The 21,210-nt window shown below is 35.8% G+C and overlaps 3 protein-coding genes across 6 annotated transcripts; 2 read left to right on the top strand and 1 right to left on the bottom strand.

Annotated features, from left to right (window-relative positions):
• LOC104721326 lies at positions 5,023-6,718 on the top strand. The gene is made up of 2 exons (XM_010439281.2): positions 5,023-5,944; positions 6,328-6,718. Exons 1-2 carry the CDS (start codon positions 5,129-5,131, stop codon positions 6,451-6,453), a joined length of 942 nt encoding a protein of 313 aa, XP_010437583.1. The 5' UTR covers positions 5,023-5,128; the 3' UTR covers positions 6,454-6,718.
• Positions 7,138-12,240, top strand: LOC104721359 (far upstream element-binding protein 1-like). 2 transcript variants are annotated; one of them, XM_019234604.1, is made up of 8 exons: positions 7,138-7,467; positions 7,572-7,963; positions 8,046-8,231; positions 8,319-8,420; positions 8,486-8,557; positions 8,642-8,755; positions 10,135-11,322; positions 12,014-12,240. In XM_019234604.1, exons 1-8 carry the CDS (start codon positions 7,269-7,271, stop codon positions 12,035-12,037), a joined length of 2,277 nt encoding a protein of 758 aa, XP_019090149.1. In that variant the 5' UTR covers positions 7,138-7,268; the 3' UTR covers positions 12,038-12,240. The 2 variants fall into 2 exon arrangements, with proteins under 2 accessions (XP_019090149.1, XP_010437626.1); XM_010439324.1 differs by having other exon boundaries at positions 10,135-10,672; positions 11,364-12,240.
• LOC104721334 (non-lysosomal glucosylceramidase-like) lies at positions 12,291-20,303 on the bottom strand. Of its 3 annotated transcripts, none has more exons than XM_010439300.2 (20): positions 20,214-20,303; positions 19,851-19,906; positions 16,615-16,719; positions 16,445-16,501; positions 16,291-16,361; positions 16,106-16,205; positions 15,954-16,024; positions 15,757-15,860; positions 15,554-15,654; positions 15,419-15,475; positions 15,277-15,332; positions 15,145-15,183; positions 14,843-14,990; positions 14,582-14,757; positions 14,428-14,495; positions 14,254-14,326; positions 14,126-14,187; positions 13,201-14,050; positions 12,825-13,115; positions 12,291-12,720 (listed from the first exon to the last, which is right to left on the bottom strand). In XM_010439300.2, the coding sequence occupies exons 2-20, from the start codon at positions 19,890-19,892 to the stop codon at positions 12,420-12,422; spliced, it is 2,772 nt and encodes a 923-aa protein (XP_010437602.1). In that variant the 5' UTR covers positions 19,893-19,906; positions 20,214-20,303; the 3' UTR covers positions 12,291-12,419. The 3 variants fall into 3 exon arrangements, with proteins under 3 accessions (XP_010437602.1, XP_010437610.1, XP_010437619.1); XM_010439308.2 differs by having other exon boundaries at positions 20,038-20,226; XM_010439317.2 differs by lacking the exons at positions 19,851-19,906; positions 20,214-20,303 and adding an exon at positions 16,807-16,935.

The following is a 21,210-nucleotide window of genomic DNA, read 5'->3' on the forward strand; positions in this document are numbered from 1 at the left end:
GGGGGGGGGGGGTTGAGGGGTCTCAGACAGCTGGGTACTCAGACGAGTAACCTCACCGAGAGAGAGAGACGGAAGCGGAGGAGATCTGGACTGTCAGGAGGACTCCGGTGAAAATAAAAAAGGACATGAGCGAGATTTGTAGACAGAGGAGAGGACAAAGATGACGAAACCAAAGCCCAGCGATGCCGATCGGTCTCGGCGCCGCCGGGGAAAGGAACCTCGGTGGTTGTGCCAGAGAGAAGAAGCGGCTAGGACAAACTCAATCTTGTAATTGTTTTATGTTTCTTGGATTAGATGTTATGATCCTAAAATTTGTGAATTTCTTAGGGATCAAGATGACTTTCTATATCTCTTGAATCAGCTTTCTAAATTATATTTATTAGAAGAATTCTTTACTATATAATTCTCATTATAATGAATTTCATTGCAAAATTCTTTTACAGTTGTACAATTTTCTGATACAATTGTCATGCCAATTTCTTTAAAAAACCAGAAAATTCGAGAGATAGCCCAATCGTTGATTGGATTAAAACCCAATGCAATAGCTGGAGTAGTTTCCAGTTTGATTTGAATAATTCGAGAGATAGCCCAATCGTTGATTGGATTAAAACCCAATGCAATAGCTGGAGTAGTTTCCAGTTTGATTTGAATCGGAACGAGGAAAAATGATCCCTATCTTCCGAATATGTTGTCAAATGTGGTGAGTTTGCTTAGGTTGTACACCAGAATTTCACCGTTGTCGTTTAAAAGAATATGCCTTAACTAATTAATGTTTCTTTCTTTATCTACAAAATCTACAAAATCCCATTAAAAGTAAATTTGTTTTTTTAATTAATTTCCAAAATTAAAAAGATAAATTATTATCAAAATACCTAAAATACAAATTTATCCGTTTGAAAATAAACGGCGATGATCATCCGCCATGAACGGTCAGTCAGTATTGGATTCGCATTTTCTGACTTGTGGCTAACATCTCAATAGAGTCCACCTATTTTAATCTACTTGATCTAACATATCTTTTTAATTCGTTTGATTCGCATCATTCAATTCGTGGTGACCACGCAAGTAGAATTTACCCATTCTACTCTACTTATTCTTAACATATGTCCTTAGTCCATTTGATTTGCATTGTTCAACCCGTGGCAAACACCGAATAAAATCTACCAATTTTACTCTACTTAATCTAAACATATGTCTTTTTTTAATCCATTTAATCCGCACAATCCAAGTAGTGACAGATGTAACTTTAATCACACGTACAATTCTCTTCATTTAACATCTATTGCGCTAATTTGAATGTTACTTATTCTGCATATTTTACTATATATTTGATCTAAACACTTCTTTTCAATCCGTTTGATTTTCATATTCCAACTCGTGGCAAACATGCAAATAAAATCTTTTCATTCTACACTCTATTTAATCTAATCATATGTCTCTAATCTTGTTTAATCCGTATCGTTCAACATGTGGCAAATTCCGAACATAATCTATACTTAATCTAAACATATGTCTTTCTTTAATCCATTTAATCTTCACAATTCTAGCAGTGACAAATGTAACTTTAACCGAACATACTTTTCATTTAACATTTATTTAGCCTATTTGAACGTTACTTTTTTGTATATTTTACTATATATTTGATCGAACACTTTTTTCAATCCGTTTGATTCGCATATTCCAACTCGTGGCAAACATGCAAATAAATCTTTCATTCTACACTCTATTTAATCTAATCATATGTCTCTAATCTGTTTAATCCACATCGTTCAACCTGTGACAAACATCGAACATAATCTATACTTAATCTAAACATATGTCTTTCTTTAATCCATTTAATCTACACAATTCTAGCAGTGACAAATGTAACTTTAACAGAACATACTTTTCATTTAACATTTATTTGGCTTATTTGTATGTTATATTTTTGTATATTTTACTATATATTTGATCTAAACACTTTTTTCAATCCGTTTGATTCGCATATTCCAACTCGTGGCAAACATGCAAATAAAATCTTTTCATTCTACACTCTATTTAATCTAATCATATGTCTCTAATCTGTTTAATCCGCATCGTTCAACCTGTGGCAAACATCAAACATAATCTATACTTAATCTAAACACATGTCTTTCTTTAATCCATTTAATCTGCAGAATTCTAGCAGTGACAAATGTAACTTTAACTGAACATACTTTTCATTTAACATTTATTTGGCTTATTTGAACGTTATATTTTTGTATATTTTACTATATATTTGATCTAAACACTTTTTTCAATCCGTTTGATTCGTATATTCCAACTCGTGGCAAACATGCAAATAAAATCTTTTCATTCCACACTCTATTTAATCTAATCATATGTCTCTAATCTATTTAATCCGCATCGTTCAACCTGTGGCAAACATCGAACATAATCTATACTTAATCTAAACATATGTCTTTCTTTAATCCATTTAATCTGCACAATTCTAGTAGTGACAAATGTAACTTTAACCGAACATACTTTTCATTTAACATTTATTTGGCTTATTTGAACGTTACTTTTTTGTATATTTTACTATATTTGATCTAAACACTTTTTTTCAATCCGTTTGATTCGCATCTTCCAACTCCTGGCAAACATGAAAATAAAATCTTTTCATTATACACTCTATTTAATCTAATCATATGTCTCTAATCTGTTTAGTCCGCATCGTTCAACCTGTGGCAAACATCGAACATAATCTATACTTAATCTAAACATATGTCTTTCTTTAATCCATTTAATCTGCACAATTCTAGTAGTGACAAATGTAACTTTAACCGAACATACTTTTCATTTAACATTTATTTGGCTTATTTGAACCTTACTTTTTTGTATATTTTACTATATTTGATCTAAACACTTTTTTCACCGTTTGATTCGAATCTTCCAACTCGTGGCAAACATGCAAATAAAATCTTTACATTCTACACTCTATTTAATCTAATCATATGTCTCTAATCTATTTAATCCGCATCGTTCAACCTGTGGCAAACATCGAACATAATTTATACTTAATCTAAACATATGTCTTTCTTTAATCCATTTAATCTGCACAATTCTAGCAGTGACAAATGTAACTTAAATTGAACATACTTTTCATTTAACATTGATTTGGCTTATTTGAACATTACTTTTTTGTATATTTTACTATATTTGATCTAAACACTTTTTTTTCAATCCGTTTGATTCGGATCTTCCAACTCGTGGCAAACATGCAAATAAAATCTTTTCATTCTACACTCTATTTTATCTAATCACATGTCTCTAATCTGTTTAATCCGCATCGTTCAACCTGTGGCAAACATCGAACATAATCTATACTTAATCTAAACATATGTCTTTCTTTAATCCATTTAATCTGCACAATTCTAGCAGTGACAAATGTAACTTTAACCGAACATACTCTTCATTTAACATTTATTCCGTATATTTGAACGTTACTTTTTTGTATACTAGGTAATTAGTCCACGCAATGCGTGGTTGTATGCATAATAGTTTTGATTATATTTCTTAAATTTTCTGAAACTAAAATATTGTTTTACTAATGTATAATCTCAAAAAAAAAATATACTAATGTATGAATCTCAAAAAAAATTATAGCAATTTCTCAAAATAACACTCTTGTCAACATTTTTTTGGTATGATTATTTCTTATACAAAATTTAAAATATATAATATTTTCTATAAATCAAAAATTTAACCAATACTACAAAAAGTTAGTACAAATTGATTAGATATATTAATATAAATAATAATATAGAAATTTAAACATTTTCCTGTTTTTGTTTTTTTGGCAAACAAACATTTCCTAATATGAGAGAATCTATCATGTTTAACCTCTATAAAACATTGATTTAAAGATTTTTTCTTAATGACATTGTATTCTTAATGTTTTATAGAGGTTAGGGAAACATTTAAAAATCAATGACACTCATATGTTTACAATGTCATTAAGAAAAAATCTTTAAATCAATGTTTTATAGAGGTTAAACATTGATTTAAAGATTTTTTCTTAATGACATTGTAAACATATGACTGTAGTATAGTAAAATTGAATCAAATAAAATTATCAAAAAAATTTAGTAACTACGCATAAAATTATTATATATAGAATATTCCTCATTTCAAAGTTTAAAACAATTAAATAATTTAAAAAATATTAAAATTTTACCAAAAACATTTTTTCTTGAAAGATAAATATATTAGTTGGAGGAATGAATGTAAAATTATTGGGTAGGAGTTACATTTGAGTTAAATGTAGAGTTAAATGGAGTTAAATGCCTTTAAAAGTGGGTTAATTATAAACAAATATTTTAATTTATTTTTAATTTAAAAGAAAAGGAATACCAAGTGGCTCAATCAAAATTTAAACTTACACTTTTTGATTGTTTTATTGATACACTCACACATAATATTCCAAATTGAAAATATTACTTTTGAAGTGACAAACTATATTAGTTTTTTTTAAAAAAATTATATGAACTTCAGTCTAAAGATATTTTAAAACCCCAAGAATAACTTCAATCCTTTTTTTTTTCTTAACTCATCAATTTATTTTATAGTGCTAGATTTTATATTAATGGTTTTATCTTTAAAGGATTTAGTTAAATGGTATTTTAATAATTATATTATTTTTTATATTTCACTTCCAGTTATTTTACTATATTTGATTTAAACATTTTTTTTCAATCCGTTTGATTCGCATCTTCCAACTCGTGGCGAACATCCAAATAAAATCTCTTCATTCTATACTCTATTCAATCTAATCATACTTCTTTAATCCGTTTGATCCGCACCATCCATCCAGTGTCCAATAATCAAATTGATTTGTAAAAAGATGGGTAAAGAGGAAAGGAATAAATACCATACTTCTCTGAGTCTACCATAGTTAAATGCGTAAAGAATATCTAGCTGTGCATTGCGATTGACACGTATCCAATTAGATATCTCCACGTATTTACTTCCTCAAAGTGGATAAGAACCCTTCGTTTCTATATTTTTCATCACATCAACCGCTCTATTTTTGTGATCCTTTTGCAAAAATAATTTGGGGGTTTTCATTAGGGTTTCTGATTATTCTTAAAATTTGAATCCGATCATCATGGATGATGATGGGTTACTCGATTGGGAGCTTCTTCATGGCTCTGATACAGAATCAACTGATTCGATCATATCGGAGAAGAGTTCAAGTGTAATCGATGTCGGTATGATTCTTCTCTCTGATCATTTCTCTGCTGATAACCTCGTAACTGAATCGGGTGATTCTTCCCGGGTTGATCACGGGTCGGAGCCTCCGAATCGGGTTGATTTGGGTTTGGATCAGTTCAGTGTTAATCAATTGGGTGATGATTGTGTTAGAAATGAATTAGGGGTTTATGATGTTTTGGGCGATGGTGAGGTTAGGTTGAGTGGTTTTGATGAAGCTGCAAATGAGAAGGATCTCGAGAGCGAGGCTGCTGCTGAATTAACTGGTGGAACTGTATCTCACTATGAAGTTTCTGATGAAAGGCACGTTGAGAGCCAATCTGGTGTTGAGGAGCCTATTGAGGATTCGAGCAAGTCTTGGTCTGATGCAGGGGGAAATGAATTGGTTTCTGGAGATTCTGGGGTTGTGAATGGTGAAGATGATGAGATTGTTTCTGATAGTGTGGTTGCTTCTACTGAAGCGAGTGAAGGAAATGGAGGGAGTATTGTAGAAGTTGGGGGTGTGAGATCTGGCGATGAGGGTAAAAGTAGAGAGATTGTGTGGTGGAAGATGCCATTCGTGCTTCTTAAGTACTCTGTGTTTAAGATTGGTCCGGTTTGGTCTGTCTCTATGGCTGCAGCTGTGATGGGTTTGGTTCTCTTGGGACGCAGATTGTATAATATGAAAAAGAAAGCTCAAAGGTTCCACCTTAAAGTTACGATTGACGACAAGGTACACTATTTTAACTTTCAGCCTTGTGTTTACCATTTTGCTTTAAGTTGGTCTGCTATTGTAGAATGATTCGTTTTAGGAGGAGGCTTTCCTCTATTAGGTTGCGTTGATGCAATTGGTTTGAGTTGAGCAGTAGAATTTCAGGTTTAGTTCTTTAGTGCAATGATTGTCCTGTCCTGGTTTAAATTAAGGTTTCATTTTGTAGTTAATATATGTTCTTGTGATTTGTCTGGATCAAGAACAAAAGGTGCTTAGGGTATCACCCGTAGAAAGTGCTGAGATTTTGATATTTTCCCTTAGCTCACAGCTCTTTTGCATGTTATTCGTTTGGTGGTGTTGTCTTCTATCATTATCACGTCTTGGGTTGTTTGTGATCTGTGCAGAAGGCGTCGCGGGTGATGAGTCAGGCAGCCCGACTCAATGAAGTGTTCACAGAGGTAAGAAGGGTCCCTGTGATCCGCCCTGTTCTACCATCTCCTGGCGCATGGCCGGTTATGAGCCTTAGATGAGAGAAGCCGATGTCTACAATACGTATACACAGTGGAGAAACAGTCGTACAATGTCTGTCTCATCATGTTATGTATCAAAAGAATACAAAACCATGTGTTTATGTCGTACCTATCCATTAGTAGTTTACCATCTTACGAAGTCGCTTTTGCTGAGTCTTGTCCCTGCCATGGGAGACACGCTAAGTGATTACTGTAGCAATTTATGTATTATGTCAAGAGACTAAAAATCCCAGTTGGTAAGCGTTTTTATTTGTTTGATCTTAAACACATCAAAAGGTATAACAAATCCACAGAGATAGAATTGAACAACTCTCTTATTAATAGGAGGACAACCCTCGCATATCAGGATAACATAGTCCGAAGTCGATAAAACCACAAAGAGGTACTGCCTATGAAATCCTACTTTTCGCATATAAACTCTTCTACTTGTTGATACTACAAACCTTAAGCAGAAGCTGTCTCCACAACATCAACGACAGAAGGGGTTGTAACTTGTATATGAGAGAGTAAAAAACTAAAAAAGAAATTTCCAAAACCAAAAGCCTCGGAAAGCAAGAAAAACAAAACATGATGAACTTTGTAGTTTTTGGTATTGTTTTTTTTCAAAAAACAAACGGGCTAGCCCATTAAAAGGCCCAACCCAAACTTAAGAAACACATTGTCGAGCCTACAAAGTTAATCTCAGTTGTTCGTGTCACCGCTCAGAGAGAGTCACAGCTTATTGCCGGAGGAGATAAAAAAAAAAGTTCTCTCTTTCTCTTTTCCCCCAAACCCTAAAAAGTACGCAGCTTTCACCAGATTCATCGTTTCAAGAGATGGCGGAGGAAGAGGTTGTCACTATCCCTGCGACACCGTTCGATCTCAAACGCAAGCTCGACGAGGTTGAGCCTGAGCAACATGCCGGCTTCGATAATGGCTCTAACGGAGATATATTAGATGAGAGCAAACCAGCTTCTGATTCTTCTCAGGCTAAGCGAGCCAAGCTCCAAGATGATGAAACTCAAGATGGTTTAGGTATTTTTTCTGATTCTTTCGCTTCTTTTGTAAACTGGGGGGGTTACAGTTTTGGCTATGTTAGTCTCACTTTTTTTTTCTTATGGGCATTTTGTGATGTATAGATAATGGGAAAACACAAGAAAATGGTTCTTCAGTGGAGGTTAAAGATGAAGAAGAGGTTCAAGAACCTAAGGAAGAGGAAACTGAGGAACCAAGTGTACACAAGGATGAGAATCAAGATTCTTTACCTCCTGTTGAGGAAGTTCAAGATCCCGTTAATGCTGAAGAGTCTGAAAAAAATAAGACTTGTGGTGTAGATCAGCCAGCAGTTGAAAGTACTATAGAAGAATGTAATGGTGGTGAATCTCAGAAAGAGGTTGATGAAAGTAGTAAGGAATTGAATGAGAAGAAGATTGGTGAAGAAGAAATTAAGGAATTGGATGGTGATAATTCTCAGAAGGAGGTTGATGTTACTCAATCCACGACTCGTAGAATTGATGTCCCAAGTTCAAAGGTGATATCATTTATTTTGTCTCTGTTCTGACTAGTCTGTTGAGTATACTATGTCTTACTGTAAATTTGTCAATGCTTTGCAGGTAGGTATACTGATTGGTAAAGGCGGGGAGACTATACGGCATCTTCAATTTAACTCGGGTGCTAAAATCCAAATTTTGAGGGATTCAGAAGCTGATCCCAACTCTGCGCTAAGACCAGTTGAGATCATTGGAACTGTTGTATGCATTGAAAATGCTGAGAAGCTTATCAGTGCAGTCATAGCAGAGGTTAACAGTTGTTTTTTTTTTCTCCCATCAGTTTTGGCTTCTTCACTACACATCTTAAGATAATATTTTCTTCTGCTACTACCTTAGGCCGAAGCAGGAGGTTCACCTGCCCTAGTTGCGAGGCGTCATCCTGCCACTCATGCGATTGGGATTCCAGAACAGATAGAGATTAAAGTTCCGAATGATAAGGTACTCCCTCTTTTATTTTTTTCTAGCATCAATTTAGTCATCCCTAATCCGGCTTCAACTGACAGGTTGGTCTTATTATTGGCCGAGGCGGGGAGACAATCAAAAACATGCAGACAAGGTCCGGAGCACGCATTCAGGTCGGTTACTTTTATATGATGTTAGGACACGTTTTTTACCATGACTCAATCTATGTGAAAACTGATTAAAAATTTGCTGTGTAGTTAATACCTCAACATGCAGAAGGTGATGGTGAGAAGGAGAGGACTGTCCGTATCTCTGGAGATAAGAGGCAGATTGACATAGCAACCGACATGATAAAAGAAGTTATGTATCAGGTTTGTTTCTGATACTATTTGCTCTGAACGATGCATGTGTTTTCATTCATTCTTGAGTTTGGTTTGTTGTATCGTGTGCCTGAAAAATCGTTCATTTCCTGAATGCTACTATGTTTCTTTCGTTTCGTCTTTGGTGCATGGTTTATGTGGTTGGGATGTTATATTATGATATGGTGGTACCTGTTACTGTCTTTAATTTTACTATGCAAACACTTTGTTTGAGCTGATAGATATGTGCGCTTGCTTAAAGTGTTTCCATCATCTGGTTTAGTATTTTATTTTCATGTTGTGCTGTTTAAGATGAGGATTTCTTCTCAGATCTATGTTGCTTTCCTGGGAATAATGCTACGCTATGAAATCAATGTTACATTCCATCTTTTAGTAAGTATGGAAAACGTATGCAGTAGTCTATTAAGTGCTCTTAACAATACCATCTCCTAGGGTCATTAGATAGCTGCATCTTCTTTGAACACACCCCTTAAAAAACAGTTGATCTGCTGCCAAAAAGGTTAGCTTGCAAAAACAAACATGTGCGAGTGTACCATAATGCTCACTTAAACCTGTTAAGAACATCATATGTTCTATCCTCGATATCGGTTGCCATGATTTTTTTAATATTAAAGGTGCCGTTCTCGAATTGGTGTTGGCTTTAAAAATGCAGATTTCGCTAGTACCGTTCACTTTGGGGTCAGCATTGCCTCGCTGGTGTTCAGTAGACTGATGTCTGCAGAAGAAGGTATCAGACATTGTTATTCAGGCTTGCAGGTTTGAGACTTAACAACTCCAGGACCAATACTGATAACTTTAAATCTAGGGAAAATGTCCATAATTAATGTCTTTGAAGAAAGCTTTATCTGGAATATTGTGGGCCAATGCACACCTAGTGTTTTACCATTGAGATTGGGAGATTTCTGTAACTCCATTTGCAACCTAATGTAAATAAATTGCATAAGATATGCCTGAACTTGCATGGAATGGCTTAGGGGAGAGTGTAATGAGGAGTTGCTTTAATATGACATCAAGATCTAATTTTATTTGTGTCAAGTACTGCAGTTCCAATTATTCGATGGTGCCAAACTTAGGCAAAAAATTTCTGTTCACTTGAAATATTTATTAGTTTGACATGTTATCTGTAGGATTATAGCTGTCACTGCATCTGTGGCATGCTTCTGATTTTCATTTGGCCGGACTGCCATAATAAAATCCTTCTTGTTCTTGCTGTCTTGCTATGTTCTTTGATCACTTTTGTGTAATATCTACAATTTCATCTGCTTTGTCCTAGTGGAATCATGTTTTTATAATAGCATCACCTGCTGTTTGATATGTTATTCCATCTTTATGGTCTCTGATGGGAGGTTTTATTGTTGTTCTGTTTGTAGGATGCAAGGCCATCACCCTATACTGGTGGTTATAATCAGCCTCCCTACCGACCCCGAGGGCCTGGTGGTCCACCTCAATGGGGTTCTCGAGGTCCTTATGCTCCCCACTCAATGCCCTATGATTACCACAACCGTGGACCGTATTCATCTCAAGGTTCACATTACAATTCTCCCGGTTACGGTGGTTATCCTCCACAGCATATGCCCCCTAGAGGTGGATATAATGCTGGCTGGGACCAAAGACCTCCACCTTCTGGTCCTTACGATTATTATGGTAGACAAGGAGCTCAAACCTCTGGTCCAGTTCCACCTCCTGGCCATGCACCTTCTCCTGCCTTGGGTGGTCCCCCTCCTTCCCAAGTAAGTTATGGTTACGGTCAGAGTCACGGGCAAGAGTATGGACATGCTGCTCCTTACTCCCAGACCGGTCATCAGCAGACTTATGGGCAGATGTATGAACAGCCCAAGTATGACAATAATCCTCCGATGCAGCCTCCTTATGGAGCTTCATACCCACCAGTGGGTGGTGCTCAGCCAGGCTATTCACAAATGCAGCAACCTGGTGGTAGGCCTTATGGGATGCAACAAGGTCCAGTCCAGCAAGGATATGGGCCTCCACGGCCTGCAGCGGCAACTCCTTCCGGTGATGTTCCTTACCAGGGTGCAACTCCAGCAGCAGCAGCACCATATGGCAGTACCACTACCAACATGGCTCCACAACAACAATATGGTTACACGTCAAGTGGTGGGCCAGTGCAACAGCAAGCATACCTTTCCTATAGCTCGGCTCCATCTGACGGTTACAACAATGGTACACAAACACCTGCAACTGGTCCAGCTTACCAGCAACAAAGTGTTCAGCCAACTTCTTCCACTCATGACCAGCCTGGTGCACAGCAGGCTGCAGCAGCTGGATATGGTGGGCAAGTAGCTCCAACCAGTGGATACAGTTCATATCCATCCTCACAGCCTGCTTATGGTACTGCTCAGACCCAAAACAGTGGAAACTATGGTTACAACACAAGCTCTCAAGATCCTAACTACGGATATGGTGCAGCACCGGGAAGCCAAACAGCTTATTCACAAGCAGCAACTACTCAAGCAGGATATGAGCAACAGCCTGCAACTCAACCTGCAGGGTATGTGACTGCTCCAGGGAGCACACAAGTGAATCAGTACGATGCAAACCAGGTTTACGCACCTCCACGTTAAGAGAATCATNCAGCCAGGCTATTCACAAATGCAGCAACCTGGTGGTAGGCCTTATGGGATGCAACAAGGTCCAGTCCAGCAAGGATATGGGCCTCCACGGCCTGCAGCGGCAACTCCTTCCGGTGATGTTCCTTACCAGGGTGCAACTCCAGCAGCAGCAGCACCATATGGCAGTACCACTACCAACATGGCTCCACAACAACAATATGGTTACACGTCAAGTGGTGGGCCAGTGCAACAGCAAGCATACCTTTCCTATAGCTCGGCTCCATCTGACGGTTACAACAATGGTACACAAACACCTGCAACTGGTCCAGCTTACCAGCAACAAAGTGTTCAGCCAACTTCTTCCACTCATGACCAGCCTGGTGCACAGCAGGCTGCAGCAGCTGGATATGGTGGGCAAGTAGCTCCAACCAGTGGATACAGTTCATATCCATCCTCACAGCCTGCTTATGGTACTGCTCAGACCCAAAACAGTGGAAACTATGGTTACAACACAAGCTCTCAAGATCCTAACTACGGATATGGTGCAGCACCAGGAAGCCAAACAGCTTATTCACAAGCAGCAACTACTCAAGCAGGATATGAGCAACAGCCTGCAACTCAACCTGCAGGGTATGTGACTGCTCCAGGGAGCACACAAGTGAATCAGTACGATGCAAACCAGGTTTACGCACCTCCACGTTAAGAGAATCATCCAATGTTGCAAAGTTGCTAGACCTGCTGCACTCACGCAGCTGGAGTCTAAGACAGTTTCTTATGAAAAGGTGGATCTGATTCGTCTCTTGACTCCTTCACCTTCAATGCTTTATTGTAATCTCTCTATTAACCTTTAGATGTTGAACTGTTGTTGAACTGTTGCTGATAGTTTAAGCTCTTATATTTATTTTCGTTGGTCATGCTTCAAAAGTAGATTTTATATTTCTCGAAACCAGTGACAATATCGTGACTGTTCCCAAAACCAGGAACAGTGTTTTAGATTTTGATCCTCATTTAACGAGACAAGATAAATAAACATGTGATGCAAAAATGTTGCATCCGGGACATAGAAATAAGTTCGAGGTCTTAGGCTATAAGCGGAGTGTATTGAGGACGGCCTCATACGTGTCTTGGAGGAGGCTTCTAGTTCTATGTTCATTGCTCGTCGGTACTATCTTCACAAAACGAGCCACATCTTGGAACCCTTTGTGTTGCCTTAACAACAAATCACTTTCTTCTTCTTTTCCTTCCACTAACTTTTGCTTCTCTTCTTCAAACGATCCAGTTCGTGTCAATGCCCATTGTATAGCCCATATAGCAAGAGGTCTCATGTAACACAGAGACCTGTATTCATCATTCATGTTCCACGCTTCTGGTGTCTGAAACGAGCAACTGCACCAACACACGCAAATCCACCACAGAAGAAGAAAGATTTTGTAACTAACTTTTGTTTTGTCTAGCGAAACAGAAAGTGAGCTTATTTATTATGTATATACCTGAGACCACGATCAGACCAAACAGCCTCGTAGATTCCACTTGCTGTCTGAAACCCTTTGTCTCTTTCTCCTTCTTGAATCATACAAGCTGCAACAGAGTAAGTAGTCCCAGCCCAAACCTCCTTTGAAACCAACGAGTTCGTATCCACTTGTCCATCCGGAGACATCCCGTTCACTACTCCACGCGTCCCTCCTCTCACTTTCATCACATTGAACTCATAGATCGTCTCGAGTGCTTTCTTTACCCATTCCTCTTTCGTTATCGGCTTCAATCCACATGCTCTCGCGTACCTACAAAAACACAAAAGACCGCTACTTCAATAGCGTTGCGAAAAGAACTGAGTATGTAAACGGAGTAGTTGAGTCTTACTCTTACCATTGTCCAGCCAACTGATCAGCAAGAATTGAGGAGCTAGACCCCTTACCACTATCGTCGTAATTGAAGTACGAACCGTTCCATAGCTTCTCGTAAATGCTTTTCGCCTTTTCATACTTTGCATTGAAGTAAATGGCAACAGCGTTTTCCCCAACAATACTAGCAAACGCAGACGCAGCTTGAAGAGCAGCAACCCAGAGACCGCCACAATAAGCACTAACCCCTGTAACACTCCAAGCATCGTATGTCTGATCCGGGAACCCTTCGTTTTCAATCATCCCGTCCTCGTCCTTATCAAACTGGTCTAAGTAAGCAACTGCTGTGTAAACAGACGGCCAAACCGCTTTCGCAAAACCCTGATCGCCGGTGGCAACCACGTCTCTGTAGACTTGAAGAACAAACTTGGCGTTCAAGTCTTTCCAACGATCCGTGTTGAAGAAGTTATATTCGTTTAGTTCGAGCCACGGATCGTTTAGACCTATATCATGAGGAACAGATCCAAGAAGTTTTCTTGGAACCCACTCGCCAGAGCTCATGATCTGTTTCTTGGTGGGATCTTGAAACAAAACTGTTGCTGCAAAGTCTCTTTGGATGCTGAGTGCGAGCTTAGGGAAGAGACTAAGAAGTGCAAATGAAGAGTAGAAGTGAACGTCGTAAGTGTTGTACATTAGATACTCAATTCCTTCGAGGTAAATGAACTGCCCAATGTTCTCTTCCGCGTTCGAGTATTGAGGAGAATGAATCTGCTCACAGACCGCATTTATTTTCTTGAAGAGGTCTATAACAATGTTGTTCTGTTCTGTATTTAAACTCTTGCTTCTTTCATTGTTTTCCTTGGGAGGCAAGCCATCTATGGATAGTGAAAAAACAAAATAGTCAAAGAAAAATTCTACAGTTGTTTGTTTATACATTATAACTAAATTACCTGTCCAGATAGTTCCTCCGGAGTTGAAATAGTAAAGTTCGTTGAATAGAGTAACTCGGTACCTGAAATATTCATTGGTTAGCGATTGCGGAGTAAAAGAGAAGCTTCAAGGTAAAAATAGAGTTTACCAGTCAGGAAGTGTAGTGTCTGAAAGAATAGGGCTTTGCCAAGCTTCAATCTGAGACTCCCAATCAACATAATCTTGTGTTTCAAGAAGAAAGAAAACATCATATGAGACTTTTGTTGCAAAGAAGAAACCGAAAACATCATATGAGACTTTTGTTGCAAATTCCTGTACGTACTTAGAAGAGCGTCTCGAGCCATTTCCACTGCTGCGTCGCCTAAGTTGCCATAGAATTCTGTGTATCGTCTGTAAAGTATAAGGATTCACATTAGGTGAGTACTAAAATAGAAGTATATATATTCATGCAAGGTTTTTGAATGAATAGGTTGTACCTGTGGTAAGTCTTTTCATTGAACCGCACCTCAGGACAGTCCCATGAGAGTGAAAACGTGACAGTACGGTCACAACCTGGAGGAACATTCACTTTAGCAGCTACGGCTGCTCCAATGGATGTTCCAGGTCTCGAAGGTGAGCCTGGCTCGTTATTTAACCCGTCGAACGATTTGTTCTGAAAGAGAGTTCAAAAACATTCAGACCTTTCTTTGAATAGATTTGGAAGAACATTGCAAGAAATGAGAACAAAAAGATTACACCTTTTTAATCTCATCCCACATCTCTTTTGCTGTGATTCCTTTAGGAGAATGACCAGAAACTAAGAAGCATGGACACTCCGAGACATGAACATCCTCTGTTTCTTGCGCTGCAATGGCGTAAGTAACTGGCGGGTGTTCATTGGCCGTCCTGCAAGTTATCAGTGAGTCTTTTAACAATTTAATTCCATCACATTTGTAATATATCGACACTAAATCATCCGGAAACCGGCAATAAACCCCGGTTCAAATGGCGAAAACAGAGGAATTTTCAGTAACTTAAGGGTTAAGTAAAAGAAGTTTACTTGTGATGTAAAGCTATTGCATGAACTCCATCTCTTTCCCTGATGTATCACACCATCAAAATCAGTTTCTTGTGTTAGAACAAAACGACAGAAGCTGTGACAATAGACGTTAAGATGTAGGTAGATACTTACATTGTTGTTGAGTTGTAGTGTTCTCCAGTTAACCCAGAATCTCCTCCCACTGAGTTCTAAGTAAAGCACACAAACAAAAATGGTCTTGAAAATTCAAATACATGAAACAGATAGATATCATTTTTGTTTGCGATTAGAGTACCTCCCAAGTAAAGACCAAAGTAACCGTTGCTTCTTCTTCTTTCCCAAGGTTACTCACCTGCCAAAAAGGTACAATTGTTATGATCTCTTGAGATAAAAAGTCATAAAAAAGAACTTCTTATTGGGATATTCTTACCGTAAACTTTAAAACCGATACTGGAAGACTGCTTTCTTTGTAATTTTGAGGTATAAAGGGAGAAACTTGACGAGAAACTATGCTTAGTTCAGGGTCAGGCTCTGTTCTCCAAAGTCAAAAGACATTTTACTATAACCTTTAGCAATCATGAATCTGAGTACATTTTGCTCTATAACGAACCATGGTTAGATTCATTTTAATACCGTTGTAAACGGTCCAAGACCTCGGATACAAAGCATGATACATAGATTTGTCCCCTTTCATGTTCCAGTCCCATGATTCTATTCCTAAATCCTCTGTTTTACCACTGCATAAATAACATTAAGTTATATAACCGGAACAATAAGCAACAAAGTTTGCCTTTGAAATGATCCATGAAAAAACCAAGTAAGTGTCTCACTTTACAGATTCTGGCTTTGTTGGGCATAGAACAGTTGAATAATTCATCCCACCGGGTCTCGAAACAAAAACCTAATCAATTACCATAACGTCGTAATCAAAAAGCATGCATCTTTGTGAATGTAAGTGTCAGAACGAGAGATATATACTTACAGAGAACTGGTTTGTGAGGATTGGAGTTTCTTCACAAACTTTAGGAAAGAGCTTAAACTGCTGAAATTCACCTTTGTAACTCCTTCCAATGCTTCCTCCACTTAAAAAAAACGCGCGATTTTGTGTATTAACAACAATTCCAATAGAAAGATCAACCTGTTGCTTATATTAAACTTAAATCTTACCCAATTCCACCTAATGGGACGCCATGGTTGCCTGTTACATGACGCTTTTTGAACATATCGTACATCGAAACCTAATCAAGAAATTGAAGTTTCAGAATCTGGTGTTAAAGAACAAATGTTTTTTTGTTTGTGAATACATTATAAAACAACTTACTTTTCCTTTAACAGCTTGTTCTTTAGTGTAACGCCACAATCTGTAGCCTATTGGAAACTTCAGAAATGCCACACAAAGAGACAAAGAGAGAAACAAGTTTTAATATCTACAATCATCTGAATAAACTTTAGTCATATTGATTCAGCTTATAACTATAAAAAGAAATGTACCAGATGAAGAAGATCTCTTATACTCATCTTGAACTCAGAAGGGTTCTTTACGTTGCTGTTCAACTTCCTTTGCCACGTTACTTTAGGAAGTCTCTCATTTCCAATCTAAAAAAATTGTAAATCAAAATTTGCTTAACATGTATGACTAAATCAATAAGCTAGGTAACAAAAGTTTTAGTCTTTAATTAGTACCAAATGTTTCATGTTCTTATAACTAACTATTAAGAATTCAAAAAAAGATGTTTTGATAAGTTTTTTTTTTTTTTTGGTGGCGAAGATAACAGAAGCAAAAGAAATGAGGCGCTTAGATGCCAGCCGCCACGAGGCGGTGGTGGTGACGAGTTGTTGGCACTTCGTGGATAGCTGTCACTTTCCCTAAACGAGTTGTTGAACCCTCTAAGACAAAAATATAATTTCACAAAGAGTGTCATTCTGGAGAAAATTTCTTGTTTCACAACACGAATGTCATTTTACATATTCAATGAGTGTTTTAATGCTAAAATTTCTTTTTTATCCTTAAATCTAAAGCTATTTTCATTGAATTTTGATCATTAATCACTTAATAAATAGGGGCAAATAAGTATAATTCAAACTTTTCTTAATTTGTGTGAAATGTGTCAAAATGACACTCTTTGTAAAACAGAGAGAGTAAAAAATGATTTGGCGGTAAAAAAAAAAGAGAGAATTAATCCAATTTTTTAATGATTAGCCAGACTAACTTCTTTTTATTTTTATTGTTAGGTTAACTCACTTTTTGTGTAATAATTTTCATAATACCAAAAATGTCCTTTGCCTTTTTTTTTTCAAATGACAAATATATATGGTTCATAAAATTATTAAAATTAAATTTCAATATTTAAATATTTATGAAAATATATTAATTGTTTAAAACCTAATATAATAGAATTAATATTGAATCGACTTTTTTCATTGTCTACAATATAAGATCTCTTACGTCTTTTTCTTTTTGATTAGTTTTAGTTGTTCAAGTTTATTGAATTTCTGGACTGAATTATATTTTTGAAGTCTATCGAAAATATGAAGACTTAACAAAAATCTAAATTTACTCCGCATATTAGCTATAAGTTTACTTAATATATTTTTGAAGTCTACTGAAAATGCGAAGGCTTAATTAAAGTCTAGATTACTCTGCAGACTATCTATAAGTCTGCTTAATATAATTTTAAAGTTTACAGAAAATACGAAGATTTAACCAAAAGTCTATAGAACTTCGCAGATTAGCTATAAGTCTGCTTAATATATTATTGACGTCTACCAAAAATATGAAAACTTAACAAAAGTCTAGATTTACTCCGCAGATTAGCTATAAGTCTACTTAATATATTTTTGAAGTCTACCGAAAATACGAAGACTTAACAAAAGTCTAGATTTACTTCGCAGATTAGCTATAAGTCTACTTAATATATTTTTGAAGTCTACCAAAAATACGAATACTTAACAAAAGTCTAGATTTACTCCGCAGATTAGCTATAAGTTTACTTAATATATTTTTGAAGTCTACTAAAAATGCGAAGACTTAACTAAAGTCTAGATTACTCCATAGACTAGCTATAAGTCTGCTTAATATATTTTTGAAGTCTACCAAAAATGTGAAGATTTTATCAAAATATATGAATCTCCGCAGACTAACTATAAATCTGCTTAATATATTTTTTAAGTTTACCAAAAATCTGAAGACTTTACTAAAGTCTATGATTCTTTGCAAAGTAATTATAAGTCTGACTAATATATTTTTGAAGTCTACCAAAAATGCGAAGACTTAACCAAAGTTTATAGAACTATGCAGACCTATAAATCTGTTAATTTATATTTTTGAAGTCTACAAAAAATTACTAAAGATTTTTGAAGATTTTTCTTTTAAAAAATATTTCCTTTTTCATTTGAATCCCTTATTAAATGATTTTCTTTATTAATTTTCGTTTTTCCATTATTTCCTTTTTAAAATTTTGTTTTAAAATAATTTTCTGAATATTTAGTATTATATGTGTGATTTTTACAATATTTATGTAGTTAAGAAGAAAAATGAGTAATATATGCAAGGGTAATATAGTAAAAATATGCTAACAAATATTTTAAAATCTTGATAGATTATTTTAGTTGTTTCTAATAAATTGTGGGTTATTGTAGCAATGACGGTGCAAAATTTGACGAGACAATAATTTTATTTGACTGTGCAAAATAAGAAATGATTTTAAAAGATGGTGGTACAATAATTTAAAAAAAAATTAGAAATATCAAACAAAATTTTAAAATTAGGGAAAAAGTGGTATAGTCCCATACATTTTTAAGAAATGTTATAGTATACTATTTCCGCCTATTTACAGTCTCAAAATGATTAATTGCGGTACCAAGTGGAGTCTAAAATTTTGTACTATCAGTTATTCTATTTTGTATCATCAACTTTTTACCACCTTATTTTACGACAATGTATATAAGTTTATAAATATGTATATATCTATATCTCATTAATTTTACTAATATAAGTTTATAAATATGTTTTAAAAACGTTACTATTGAAAATTCACTTGGTGGATGTATATTATTAGTATCATTAGTTTAATATATATATATTCCCAAGATTACCTTCCATTTTATTCGAGATAGAGACAATACTATTATTCGGGGTAGAGTAGAAGACAGCTGATACTACTATATACAGTATGTTTTTCATCTTTTGCTTTAATATTCTGTGATAAAGCATTTTTAATCTTATTCGATTATTATGTTTAGTATTGGAATTGATTCTAATGGTAGTAAACTTCATATAAACCAACAAGACAAGAGGTTAAAAAACTACAAGAAAGAAAACTTCAAATATAACGTGCAATATATAGTAAAATTGTAATCGACAGATGTTGACAAAGGAAAAAAATAAAAATAGATGACAGTGACATGTATCTAAAGAGTAAAAAGATCGCAAGAGAGTTCACATTCTTCATTACTATTTAGGAAACGAGTGGTCCAAAACTACTAATATTAGACACGTAATTTGATTGTGACTTTGACGTTGCAAACTGACTGATTTTTTTCTTTTTTTCTTCGTCTTTTAGTAAAAAGAATAAGAAAAAAAAAAGATTGACAATTTATAGATCTTTTATCGTACTTGAAGTATGATTGAAAACCAACCATACGTACTTGATTATGGATAAGTGATCAAAACCAAAGTTTTTCATGTTCAGAACAGATATGTAACATGAGAGAAAATATTAAATTACCATTTGAGTTTGGAGTTCGCTTTCCGAGTGACCGTTCTTCATCTTTAATTAGTTACCTATATAAGGATTAAAGGATTCACTGGTTATGCAAAGAGTTTATATAACACATGGAACAGCAAACAACAACAAAAAATACATAAACTTGCAAAAGCTTGAAAGGTAGCATGAAGGGTTTAAAATTTGAAACTTTTGGATGTGAGATTGAGATCAACTATCAACGCATGGTTTTGGAAGAACGAAGTTGATATCAGTTTTTGAGTGGAAAACAAAACTAGGAAACGCTTGAAACTGATGATTGACATAAAATATATGCATGACCACGATCACAATAGTATTTAAAATTAAAAAGTAATTTTTTTTTACCAAAGGAGTCTGAGTTGATCAGTCTGAGAGAGAGAAGGGGTTTATATAATGAAGATAAGCATGCTTTGAAGCAAGATATGGAATTTTTCTTTGATGGAAAGATAGGGTACGGTAGGCCCTCGGTTGGTGATGTTTGGCAAATTGTAAAATCCAAAACATATACGATATACCAGTACTGATGAGTGATGATATTAATTATCTTCCTAATAAGAAACTATATTTTAAAAGATGAGAATCGTCAGCACCTTTTCTTTGACTGCTCGTACTCTACTCTGGTGAAGTGTGGAAGTACTTTGTTGACAAAGCACAAGTTATCTCGCCGCCTGATTTTGAACTTAGGTCAAGATGGTTGAAGCATCCTTCNNNAAAAAAAAAAAAAAAAAACATAAACGTGAAATTTGTTCTTTTTTATCACTTTGTAATATACGATGCTCTATCATTCACATCAATCAAAAAAAAAAAAAGAAGAAGATTGGATGCTCAATTATTCACATTCACATTAAATAAAAAAAGATGCAAGAGCATTTCACATAAAATTGTGAGATTTCCAATCTCCGAATTAAAAAAATCATATTAGTATAATCATACCTTTTAAAATTTGTTAAATTTTATCATCAAAGGTTTGTTATTGTATTCTAATTTATAAAAATTTGTGAAGAGTTCAACCCCTATTCAGATATTCATGACCAAGAAGTACTGTATTCTCTTTAGGATAGGTCCTGAAAGGAGAAGGAAGGCTGGAATGTCGCCAGGCGTCTATTATTGAATTCACCCGACACCCGATAGTACCAATTTTGGTAACGTCCATCCAGTGCCAAAGTCACTGAATGGGTAAGTCACCAATCCCTAAAACGGACTATGTAATGTACTTTAATCTGCCGGGTTACGGGGGGCTTTTTACCAGAGGTTTAGATTGTATCAATCTACCTTTGTGTGATTCCTGTTGAATCATATACTGCGGGGTGCAGGGCGGACGATTTCAAAGCGGACTCCCCCT

This window comes from Camelina sativa, chromosome 2 (genome assembly GCF_000633955.1).
Source record: "Camelina sativa cultivar DH55 chromosome 2, Cs, whole genome shotgun sequence".
Lineage (NCBI taxonomy): Eukaryota > Viridiplantae > Streptophyta > Magnoliopsida > Brassicales > Brassicaceae > Camelina > Camelina sativa.

Bases quoted from the DNA above. Each gene is read 5' to 3' on its own strand.
- LOC104721359 (XM_019234604.1), top strand. From the start codon at position 7,269: ATGGCGGAGGAAGAGGTTGTCACTATCCCTGCGACACCGTTCGATCTC. The intron at 7,468-7,571 runs GTATTTTTTCTG...TGTGATGTATAG, and splicing joins TGAAACTCAAGATGGTTTAG to ATAATGGGAAAACACAAGAA. The intron at 11,323-12,013 runs CAGGTTTACGCA...TACGATGCAAAC, and splicing joins TGAATCAGTACGATGCAAAC to CAGGTTTACGCACCTCCACG.
- LOC104721334 (XM_010439300.2), bottom strand. From the start codon at position 19,892: ATGAAGAACGGTCACTCGGAAAGCGAACTCCAAACTCAAATG. The intron at 14,327-14,427 runs GTACGTACAGGA...TTGAAACACAAG, and splicing joins GGCTCGAGACGCTCTTCTAA to ATTATGTTGATTGGGAGTCT. The intron at 14,051-14,125 runs GTAATTTAGTTA...CACTATCCATAG, and splicing joins CGGAGGAACTATCTGGACAG to ATGGCTTGCCTCCCAAGGAA.
- LOC104721326 (XM_010439281.2), top strand. From the start codon at position 5,129: ATGGATGATGATGGGTTACTCGATTGGGAGCTTCTTCATGGCTCTGAT. The intron at 5,945-6,327 runs GTACACTATTTT...TGATCTGTGCAG, and splicing joins AAGTTACGATTGACGACAAG to AAGGCGTCGCGGGTGATGAG.